This window comes from Typha latifolia, chromosome 15 (genome assembly GCF_019914945.1).
Source record: "Typha latifolia isolate L0001 chromosome 15, TyphaL0001v2, whole genome shotgun sequence".
Lineage (NCBI taxonomy): Eukaryota > Viridiplantae > Streptophyta > Magnoliopsida > Poales > Typhaceae > Typha > Typha latifolia.
This window is the reverse complement of record NC_133100.1, coordinates 1645710-1657888: the sequence shown is the minus strand read 5'-3', so window position 1 is coordinate 1657888 and position 12179 is coordinate 1645710. Positions and strand designations below refer to the sequence as shown.

The 12179-nt window shown below is 33.7% G+C and overlaps 1 protein-coding gene across 1 annotated transcript; it reads right to left on the bottom strand.

Annotated features, from left to right (window-relative positions):
• Positions 1-6646: 6646 nt before the first annotated feature.
• Positions 6647-9488, bottom strand: LOC140802066 (adenosylhomocysteinase-like). The gene is made up of 3 exons (XM_073157487.1): positions 8702-9488; positions 7483-8019; positions 6647-7119 (listed from the first exon to the last, which is right to left on the bottom strand). The coding sequence occupies exons 1-3, from the start codon at positions 9410-9412 to the stop codon at positions 6910-6912; spliced, it is 1458 nt and encodes a 485-aa protein (XP_073013588.1). The 5' UTR covers positions 9413-9488; the 3' UTR covers positions 6647-6909.
• Positions 9489-12179: the final 2691 nt, after the last annotated feature.

The following is a 12179-nucleotide window of genomic DNA, read 5'->3' as shown; positions in this document are numbered from 1 at the left end:
CAATTATATTAGTATAAATAAAACCTAACATTATATATCCTACCAACCTTTCTCAAATAACTTATATAGTACTAAACTCATTTTAAAGCTAATTTTTATTCAATTCTCTTCACTAAAGTATTCTTTGAGTTCTTTTAATTTCATCACTAGAACCCACTTAAATTTGAGCTCAAAGTGCATGTAATATTCATGTTAAAAAAGAAAATCTAATATTTCCACAGCAAATATCAGATGGAAAAGAAGAGAAAAGAGTAATAGTTATTTATTACTTGCTATATTAATATAAAACTATTTATATCAAAGCAAACATATTCTTATTTCACACCGCAGCTATTAAAAGCTTTTATTACCTGAAGAGATGTTGAGTACAATGAGTAAAGGCCAACCATCCCTCACCTCTTTCCTTTCTACTGAGAGACAAAATTTTCTGGTACAAGGGTTTTAAACTTTTAATATCATTGCACTGCTCTGGAACAAGATGAACTGCAACAACCAAAGGCTTTCTGCCATCAATGTGTGTTCAAGTATGAGTCCCAGTTCTTGCTCCAATGTAAAGAAAAAACCAGTGGAATCTTTAGTGAGGAATGAGTCAACAAATCAATAATTGTGTCTCTTCCTTATGGTCCCAAACTCATTCCACTAGTGTTAGAGCTCTATATAAAGTGTTAAAAGGGTGAAGTATACCCATATATCTTGTAGTCTAATGAGGAGTTTTTGACCAAATTAGCTTTGTTCAAATTTATTTTAACTGAAATCGATTACTCCTTAAACTTATTATTGAATAAAGTTTACCTTATTGCAGTCCTAATAAAAAATACTAAACTAATCAGTATTTTATCTCTAAGCAAAAATGATAATCAGTTCAACGTTTTTGTCCGATCCTAAAACGCTGAACTGATTAGTATCTTATGTATATAAATTATTTTAATTTAATTTTTCAGGGGTTAAGAAAAAAACTAGTCTAATGAGTAACATGTGCTCATTGAACTAGCTAGGTCGGATTGTTATCATGCTTTGGTTAGACTAATAAGTGATAGTGATATTAGTCTTAACATCATTTGATGCATCAAACAAAATGTCATCAAAAGCTTATAAAAAATGTTAGAGAAATATGTCATAGACTTGAAAATTACTAGAGAAATTGATAAGTTTTCAAACTAAACTGTTTTTTTAATGACAGCGATTCGCTATCAGAGAACAAAATGTCATCTATTAATTTAGTAAATTTGTAAAAAAAAATATTTGAAGAAAAATTTGAAGTAAATATGTCGATCTTTTTCCTTTTTTTTATCAATCTTATATAAATATATTATAAGCTAAATAAAAAAAATTAATATTTACTGATATATAGATTGAACAATTAGATTAAAATTCTTAAGAAGCATATCATAATTACTAAGTTTTACGAAGATATATATACATTTTTTAATTTATTTTAGAAATTTTTTAACTTTTATTTAAAAAAATAAAACTATTTATTTTAAAAGCGATTCTTCATCAAAGTCAAACATTCTTCAAATATTCAATTCACCCAAAGTTGTTACCTTTTATTATCATGTTGCAATTATAAGTTAAAAGCTGTTGACTTTGAGAGGAGTCCTTTTCACTTGGAGTATTGAAGTTTTTATTCTAAATTCATTTGAAATCTCATCCATTTTTTCAATAAATTAGAAAACCAAAGTTATTTTGCAAAAAGCTGATCTTTTTATTTTATTTTATTGATTACGAGCTCATAGTCTACAGAGACTACTCTTCATTGATATATGGATTAGATAAATGGCAACAAAAAAATTCAAACCATATACATATAATATTATAAAAAAATTAATATTAAATTTATAATTTTTATTATAAATTAATAAGATTCAACAACTAAGCTACCATATCTATCACTTAAATTTAACAACTCCTCAACCAATTCAGCATCCCTATAATATCTCTCTCCCTTTCAGGGTGGTCCCCTGAATAGAGAGAGAGAGAGAGAGAGTCCTTAGTGGAAATGTGAACTCAATAATGGCAAATACAGTTGCTTGTCTCATTTCATTGCCCAGCAAGGCCCAAACAGGTGCAACAGCTGACACACCACATTAAGAGCCCTCTCACTCAGAGTCAGATAAAGAAAAGAGAGCTCAACAAAAGAGAGAACGAGAGAGAGAGAGAGAGAGAGAGAGAGAGAGAGAGAGAGATCTGAAGAGATCACCAGAAGGAAAAAAAGAAGAGAAAGAGAGAGATGGCAAGGCCTCTCACCAGCTGCTTCACTCTACTGTCAGTGGTGGCAATGCTGCTCATCTTTGCCTCAAGGGAGTGCAGTGCAGGGAAGGAGGAAGTTGTGGTAAAGATGGGGTGTGGTGGGAGAGGTGGGAAGTGCCTTTCAATGGAGGAAGAAATGGAGATGGAGATGGACTCAGAGGCTAATAGAAGGGTGCTTTGGGCTACCAGGAAGAGGTACATTAGCTATGATGCTCTGAGGGGGGATGTGGTGCCATGCTCAAGGCCAGGGATTTCCTACTACAACTGCAGAGCCCTTCCAAGAGCCAACACCTACTCAAGAGGGTGTGAGATCATCACTGACTGTGCTAGGGATCCTTGAGAGAGGGAAAACTCATGGTGGGTCTGCTTTGGATTGTAACATTTTAACATGTTCATAGTTGTGTTTTGTTACCAGAGATGACAAACAATTTTATGTGCTTCATGATTTTTGTTTCTATTTTTCATTTTGCAATTTCAAATTGATGGATTTGTGTATGTTTGTGATACTTTAGTTTGAGGGATTCTTTCAGATTGTTGTATCAAAGCCAGCAGTTGTTTCTCTTAGATGGAGTAAGCAGTGGTAGAAGTCATGAATCCATGAGATCTTGTGGATTTATCTTTGGAAGTTACTAGCTGAGTTGTTTCACATGCTTTGTAGGCAATGTAGAATTTTTAAATTGGCTAAATTACACTTAGATTTCTTGAATTAGGATCTGATATCACTTGTTCCCTCTAAAGAAAAAGAGAATGTGACATTAATACCTCATAAACTATAGTAATCTTTATAAAGTGGCAAAATTAATTGTACAAAATTTCCCTCTGGCCATGTACTTTATTTGGGTTGTAGTAGAAGGGATAGAGTTTGAAAGAGACTGAAAAATAGAGAATTGTGAGAAATTGCCAGGAAGAAGAGAAAATGGAAACAATATCAGCATAGAACTTATGATTTGGCTTGAGATTGGGAGATAAAATGCATGGATGGTTAAGGAGGAGAGAAGTTTGAGAGAGATTGAGAGTTTGATATGAAGGAGAGTAATTTGCTCCTAGAAGAGGAAAATGAGAGGGAGATGATTGATTGGGATTTGGGAGAAAATAAATGCCTTATTATAAGTTTAAAGAGGATAATAAGAGCAATTGCGGCACAAATAAGGTAAGAAATTGATAATATGATAGTCACATATTACGTTCAGATAGAAAAAAAAAATGATAGTTTGAAAAAGCAGTGCATGCAGAGGTTTTTTAAGCTTCTTGATGCTTCTTTTTGTGGTGCTGTTGATGAAGTGGAAGGCTTGTTTTCAGGATTGTTGTCCTATCCCCTCTATTTCTTTGCAAGATAGTTTGTATCATGCTTAACTTGATATAGTACTTATTCGTGGTTTAGTCTGTTTGTCAGCCAAGTGAAGGACTTGTAAAAGGGTTATCACCTTATTTTTCTTCTTTTTTTATTGTATCAAGTTGTATTTGCTAAAATGAATGAATCATCGGTCTACGGATTTTCTTTTAAAAAGAAAAAAAGAAAAGCAAATGATAGGCTAACAGAATGGGCATCTTGAATTAAACATTTGAATAGTTCGGTTAGTCTTAAGATCACTTCTTTTTTTCTTCAGAGAGTATAAATGATAGTCATGCTGTTTTTTCCATTCATTACCTTTGAGGATCAAAGGCTCATGGAGTAATTTAGCTTAATAAATACTTTATTCTATAGGAAAGGTTCCCCTCCTACTATGGTACAATTCAGATATCTAGTTCTTTGTACTTTATCTTTTTGGATATCTCTATATAGAATTAAGGAGTTTCTATAGGTTAGGATTTTCTTTTTTTTCTTTTTCTTTTTTTTGGTGGTCAGCCCTAACAACTTTAGTCAGTTAAATAAGTTTTAACCTCAATCATTTAGTCACATATTTTCCTTGTTCAAGCCTAATCTGGTCAAAAACTCTAGAATTAAAGATTAATGAAGAAACTAGCAACAAACAAAGCTATGAATCCTAAGCCTTAATGTTAGCCCTATATGTCATATATGTATATATATTATAACTTTTGGGGGGTGTCTTATCTTAATATACTTGGAATAATATTGCAATGGAAAGCAGGACTTAACATCTATAATCATAGATGAATGAAACAAAATTAGATCACATCAGCATTGGTTTAATATGGATTAAAGTTTTCACAATAGTATTAGTCAAACATAGATAGACAGCCTTAGGGGTGTAATTGGATCTAGTCGGCTCTTATCAAAGCTTGAATTAAAATAATTTCAATTCAAATATATTTTAATTTCGAGTTCAAGTCTGAACGACATTTACATGTAGAATATAGTTCAAATAGAAACAATAATTTATTTTTGTTATTATCAAAAAAAAGATTTATTTAGAAAAAATTATTCATTTATTCACTTTTATTCTAAAATAAATGTATAATAATTATTTTTGATGTAATATAAAGTGAAGGTGAAAAAAATTATTGAAATACCCTTTGATTTGATATAAAGTAAATTAATGAGATAGATAAAATGCAACTAAGTATGTAAGTATGCAATGCTTAAATAGGTGTATAATGCTAACTAAATATGTGATGCTAAAGTTGGTATGCAATGCCAATTAAGTATGCACTGCAATGGTGCTCCTTTAGGTATACAAATATTTTTCATATGGTACAAATATATGTTAAACTATTATTATATTTTATAGTTGAAAATAGAATTTTATTCCATGAAAAAAACATTTTATTTTAACTTAAAACATGAGATCATTAATAATATTATATTTATTTGTTCCCCATATTTCTTATTTTACTATTTAAAAGAACAAAGATTTGATTATGCTAAAACATATTTTAAATAGTAAATATATTATTTTATCTATGAGTAAATATTTAACCGATAAAATATTAATTTATTAATATTATATATTTTTATTATTAGTATATATAAAAATTATTTTAATAATAATAAATTATATTATTTTTGAATTGTAAATTGTAGCATGAATTAGAAAAAAAAGAAGATATTTCTAAAGTGAAAGGAGCTGAAAATTGAAATCAAGGTTGATTCAATAGTTGAAATAAGGTTGATTCAAGCTTGATTCAGTCTGAATAACTTAACGCCTAAACCAATTCAAGCCTAAGTAATTCCAAGCCTAAATCGAGAATCAAGCTTGATTCGAGCTTAAATTAAGGTTGAAATAATGCATGATTCAATAGTAAAGGAATACAAAATTAATATAATACTACTATGAGCTTTTAGGTTTTTTATTAAAGTTTTATATTAGCTATATGTGTTATATATATAATTAAATATTATATTATTATTTTTGAGTCTTATTGAGCAGAGCTTGAGCTTGATGGAGCTAACTTAGCTTATGATCAAATTTGAATCGGCTCAAGCGAGCTTGTTTGAGCCTTAGCCAGAGTATTTTGACAGGCCTAGTATTTATCTCTCATCTCCCACTTGTGGAAAAGGATGGAAGCGTTTGAAAAGACCGAGTTTTCTCTAATGCTTCCAAAACTTCTTATTTTATTATTTTAAAAAAAAAATCAATTAGGTTAGTATAGTTTAGATAGTAAATATATTATTTATCTATGATTTAATATTTAATTCAATAAAATATTAGTTTAATTAATATTATATTTTTAATGTTACTAGTACATAGAAAAATTATTATATACTATATTATTAATTTATATTTATATTTAAGTATATAAAATGAAAATAATATTTAATAATAATAATACCTTTTAAAACGTGCTTAAGTTCATAAAATAATAATTTTTATATTTTATATTATTTAAATTAAATTTTATTTATTTAGTATAAGATAAAAGAATATGATAAGAGATAGAGAGTGAGCCGACAGGAGTGATAAATTATAATAAAATATTTAAAAGATAGTAGAAATGAGTGATGAATTATAATAAGACGTTTGAAAGAGATAAGATATGGGATAAATAATAATAAGATATTTTAGAAAATATTATAGTCAAATCTAAGGATAAATTGATAATTGAATTAATGTGCAGTATAAAATATAATTTTAATAAATAGTATTTATATTCTGAAATATGTTTATTACGGTGATTAAAGAGGTATGTCAGAAGTTGTCTCACGAAAACTGAGAAAATGTTATTGATGGGTTGGGCTAGAGACGGTAAAACTCTTTTTGCACTATTGGAAGCCCAACCCACCAGTATGCCGTTCGCATAGTATATTCTTATTAGCATATATAAAGTAGTATATAACCAAGAAAGTTTGTGAAGCTTTTCTCCAAGGGATGATAGCATAACTTAAATGAACATTGCCTAAAGATCTGTTTACTAGATTGAGGTATATGCCAAATCTCCAACTTCTGAGATAACTTGCAAGCATCAGGGAGGGAATTCACAAAGATAATAAGAATAATTGGGGGTTAATTGACGATAAAAATCATCCATTCTTTTCAAAATTCTTAGCAACAAAGAGAGCCAAACACAAAAATTGCATCTGGCTGATACACCACCTCGCAACAATACCATTATTCCTGGCAGCTATCCCTCGCCATTTGAACTCAAAGCAAACAAAACAAATTCCCTAGAGATGAAACGTAAATATTAATTCGGAAATATGATCTTCGCACCGGCGGCCACGTTTTCCTTTTCGGTTTCCTCTTCTCCTTCGCCTCGTGCTTAGTACCTGTAATGAGCAGGCTTGTAGGGACCCTCGACCGGAATGCTGATGTACTCGGCCTGAGCCGGTGTGAGCTTGGTTAGCTTAGCTCCCAGCTTGCCCAGATGAAGGGCTGCAACCTTCTCATCCAGGTGCTTAGGCAGCACGTAAACCTTCTTCTCATACTTGCCACTGCTCCTCTCCTGCCATAACTCGAGCTGAGCAATCACCTGCACACATTTTTTTTCCCAATTTGAATCAGAACTTGGGAAATCACTTGAGCTTCACTAGTAACAAGAGCAGTTAAATTCAAGAGACAATAAATTAGATTGTAGATGTTACGGTTAATTCAGGATTATCTTTAAACAAATCTACTAATTATACTGAAAGAACTATCTAACTGTAATCCTCAATCTTTCACAAAAGATCACTTAACTATCTATAACAAGAAGCCATACAAATATACATATATTAAAGATATTAAACACACCCCAGGATTACCTTCTTGGATGATTGCCTAGAATATAAGCGATGAGATTAACGCACTAGCATTTCCTACCATTTACAGGCAAAAGACTAGTTAGAATTCGAACCTGGTTAGTGAAGGAGCAGGACATGACAAAGCTGGGGTGGCCAGTAGCACAACCAAGGTTCATCAGACGCCCCTCAGCAAGAACAATGATGCCGGAGTTGGTCTCAGGGAAGACCCAGCGGTCAGTCTGGGGCTTGATGGTAATGCGCTTGACACCCGGGTAGGTCTCCAAGCCTTGCATGTCAATCTCATTGTCAAAGTGACCGATGTTGCAGACGATGGCATTGTTCTTCATCTTCCTCATGTGATCCACCATGATGATATCCTTGTTGCCAGTGGTGGTCACGAAGATATCAGCCTCAGATACGACGTCCTCCAAGGTGAGAACCTGGATGCCCTCCATCAGGGCTTGAAGGGCACAGATGGGGTCGATCTCAGTAATGATCACCCGAGCACCAGCCTGCTTCAGGGCAGCAGCACAGCCCTTGCCAACATCACCATAACCGCAGACCACGGCGACCTTTCCGGCGATCATCACATCGGTGGCTCTCATCAGACCATCGGGGAGAGAGTGGCGGCATCCGTACAGGTTATCAAACTGTTTAAATTTAAAAAAGGAATATTAGATATGTACCAAGAGGCAACGAAGTTTCAGATCTCAGTTCTGTGATCCAGATCTACTAATAACATGAGAGATTAAAAAGTTTAACTTTGTAATTTGAGACCAAGTCCATAGTAAAGTTACAGACTGAAGTAAATCACACCAGAGAATCAAAAGAAAGAAAAGGATCTTCAACTTTTATGAGGAATTATAATGTTTGGATGCAATCAATCCATTTGATCAAAATCACGCTTAAAGAGAGTCTCATCTAATTACACGCAGGCTGGATTTGTCAACAAAAAGCGCATCAAAGTTATATTACCTGTCCAAACTTCTAAAACTAAACATTAAATGCAAATAAAAAACTGAATAAAAAGAAACAATGTTTAATAGAAAATACTATTGAAAACTAATAACTAATTAGTATATTAGCAATCTTAGAAGCAGTATTAATCAAAACAAACTCAATCGGATCTGTGCCACAAAATTAGGTAGGGAACAAACAAAACCAAGATCTAGAAACCAAAAGGAATAAAAAAAATTAGAATCATTAACAGTTGTCAATCCAACTAGTGTAATCAGATCTGCACAATTAAAGAATGTTAGCAAACAAACAAATCATAGATCTAGAATCCAAATGAATAAAACCCCAGATCTGGATCGGATCTCTCTTTCTCACCTTGCTCTTGGTGACGGAATCGTTGACATTGATGGCCGGGAACAGCAGTGAACCACTCTCCTGCATCTGGTACAACCTCTTCACTCCCGTGGTCGTCTCCTCCGAGACTCCAACCAACCTGTCCCTCATCTTCCTATACTTCTTGGGATCCGACTTAAGCCCGTCCCTGATCAACCCGAGCACGATCTTGAACTCGGCGTTGTCGGTGCTCTCCGGATCCGGCACCTTCCCCGTCTTCTCGTACTCCTCCTCCGCCTTGACTCCCTCGTGGATCAGCAGCGTGGCATCGCCTCCATCATCGACGATCAGATCCGGCCCGCCGCCGGCGCCCCAGTCGAGGCATCGCTCGGTGCACCACCAGTACTCTGCGAGGGTCTCGCCCTTCCAGGCGAAGACGGCAGCGGAGTCACGGGCGATGGCGGCGGCGGCGTGGTCCTGGGTGGAGAAGATGTTGCAGCTGCACCAGCGGACCTCGGCGCCGAGGGCGGTGAGGGTCTCGATGAGAACGGCGGTTTGGATCGTCATGTGGAGGGATCCAGAGATCCGAGCGCCCTTGAAGGGCTGAGATGGGCCGAACTCGGCGCGGCAGGCCATGAGACCCGGCATCTCCACCTCGGCGAGATCGAGCTCGAGGCGGCCGAAGTCGGCCTGGGAGAGGTCCTTGACCTTGTACTCCCGGCCCGACGAGGTCTTCTCTACTATAAGGGCCATGGCTTCAGATCTAGAGGAAGAAGGACAAAGGAAGAGGCGAGTGGAAGAAGAAGAGAGGAGTGAGGGTTTGGCGAGTAAGGGTGGGGGAGTATATAATGAGGAAGTGGGAGAATCTCGGCCGTTGGATCTTGCAGATTGGGGTGGGGGTGGGTGAGGATTCTGTGCAAGGGAGGTTGTGTACGACTAAAGGCTATACTACGCGATTACCCATTCCCGAAATGACGCATGTCTATGGAAGTTAATATTTTCTGGGTGGGGATGTCGGATGAGGTCATGATTGATCCACCGCGGCTTCCCGTTAAGGTTAATTGGGATTTTAATTTACCAACCATTTGTAGGGTAGTGCCCGACGAGAGAAGGTATTGTGGTCAAGTCCTAGTACCGACGGTGGAAAAAAAAGATTATTTATATTTGTAGATAAAAAATTTTTAGTCATTTAATTTTACTAAGCGGTTTGATTCAAGCTCGATAACTCGAACGGTGCAGTAATTATTTTGAAAGTTTAGTGTAATACTGGCGCACAATAAAATGATTAGCCTATGTGCGGCTCTCTTTGTATTTAAGTATTAGCTACGAGCTTTAGAATGATAAAAGAACATTTATTTAATTATTATATATTATTTATACAAAAATAATACAATTGCTAGTATACCCTTTTAATGTATAATACACTTCAATATCAACCTAGGGTTTAAAATAATGATGCTAATAAGAGAGACGAGAGAGGGAAAAAAAGTGTAATAAAAGAAAAATATTTTAGTATCTAAAACAAACCTATTAAAAAGTTAAATGTGTATATTAAAAAATTAATATGAGTATTTTGATAGGGATTTGATAGTTATAGGAGGAATTATCTTTTAACATTATATTCTAGGCTATGAAGAAGAGAAATAATATGAATTTTTGGAGCTTTCATAGTGTTGATGACAATAACTCTCACTAAAGTAAGTAAGCTAGTCTTGTTAGCTCATTTAGTCAAGAAGAACTCCATGGATTTTGATTCATTTTGTGGACTATATATAACATTCAATTTGCTATCCCAAGATGGCTTTGCCAAAGCCAGTGTGAATAGTTAGTTGAAGGAGAGAAAGGCAATTTGCATTTGTTCTTCAACTTGAAATGATGTTATCTTTCTTTGCTTTGTGGGCAATAAACCAAAGCAAAGAGTGGTGGCATAGAGAGAGTTGGATGTGGATTTGGGGGTAGGTGAAAGTTGGCTAAGGAGCAAAATTTAGTGTTCGTTCGTTATGCCTCTACTACTTTCTTGTCAACTACGTGAAGGAACAAACGTTAGGTTACTTACTTTGGTCAAGAATATATATGATTAAATATGAGCTCACTAATTACAATTTTACCCTCAAATGTAACTATTGTTATCATAATTGGGATTTAGATTAAATATAATAAAAAGTCTCAAATTATACTTATAACTAAAGTCAAACCGTTAGTTTTTTTTGTTAGACCTAACTGAATCACGTCAAAATGACCAAAATACTCCTATCGTGTTTGTAGAGAAGACATGCAAATTTTTATAATAGCTATGGTATTTGGTTAAATTTAACAGAAAAATTAACAGTCTCGCTTTAGTTATAAGTACAAAGATTGGTTTGAAAGGTAAAGTAATTTTAGGTATAAGTACATAGGGTGTAATATATTTAACCCTTGAGATTTTAATGCAATAAGATGCATATGTGATTAATATGCAACTTAGTACTTATGAATAGGCCAAAAAAAATTTTAATTTTTTTCTAAAGCTTGGAGGGGTAGAATAGGGTGGAGAAAATATTTCCATGGGTAGTTTTGGAGTATTAGAGGAAAATAAAGAAGAAGTTAGAGGAGACGTCATCATCAGAATTGGTTGTGGTCAATATTTTGACCCCACAATGCCCTCCTCAAACTACTCCCAGCTTAGAAGCATAGGATATATAGAAGTGCACAATTTCCCTTGATCCGTAGACTTCGGAGAGTGATCTTCTCAACAAACACACACACACAAATATATACTTATTTATATATATATAAAAGAAGGTAGTGTTGTCTTTTGTAAGATGCTTATAAATACTGACTTTTTTTTTTGAGATAATTATGTTCTTGATAACAATCAGATTTTAATAATCTCAAATTTTGCTTCAAAATAAGTAAATAAATTTATAGGTTATAGAACGTAAAATGTTGTATAGTCGAATATACTGTATCTAATACTATTTTCTTAAGACTAATTCGTCATAAAACAGATGATCTGAACATTGGTCTCATAGAATGAGTGACTGACTGTCTTGCACATAAAAAAAAAAGTTGTTATTTTGAGTGCTTTCTCGAACTAAAACAGTACAGTACTCTATTTTGAATGTAGAAATAGAATAAAAAGTCAAAGTCACGGTATGTCTATCTAAAATATTGAATAACTAAGACGTAGAGATGCAAAAATTGGTTGATGCCACGATGAGTCAATTTTGCATAAATTCTTTTATCCAAAAAATAGGTATCTTTTTATGGGCCCAAAGTCTATGAGAAATTTGATGTTTATATATTCCATTCATATATCTTAAATAGCTTACTAAACTTATTTCTATTTATTTTTCATTATCATACTAGTTATTTTAAAGCTAAATTTTTTTATTAAAATACTTTTTGAACTCTTTTAATATCATCATTAATCTATTATTGATATGTATAGACCCTACTTAACTCTTGGCTTAAAGTTTATAAAATATTCATGTTCATTTAACAAATTATACTTTACTTCAGAAAAGTATTTTGAAATACT

Excerpts from the sequence above, each read along its gene's own strand:
- LOC140802066 (XM_073157487.1), bottom strand. The coding sequence starts at position 9,412 with ATGGCCCTTATAGTAGAGAAGACCTCGTCGGGCCGGGAGTACAAGGTC. Across the intron at positions 8,020-8,701 it reads ATTCCGTCACCAAGAGCAAG|TTTGATAACCTGTACGGATG; the intron begins GTGAGAAAGAGA and ends AAATTTAAACAG. Across the intron at positions 7,120-7,482 it reads CCTGCTCCTTCACTAACCAG|GTGATTGCTCAGCTCGAGTT; the intron begins GTTCGAATTCTA and ends AAATGTGTGCAG.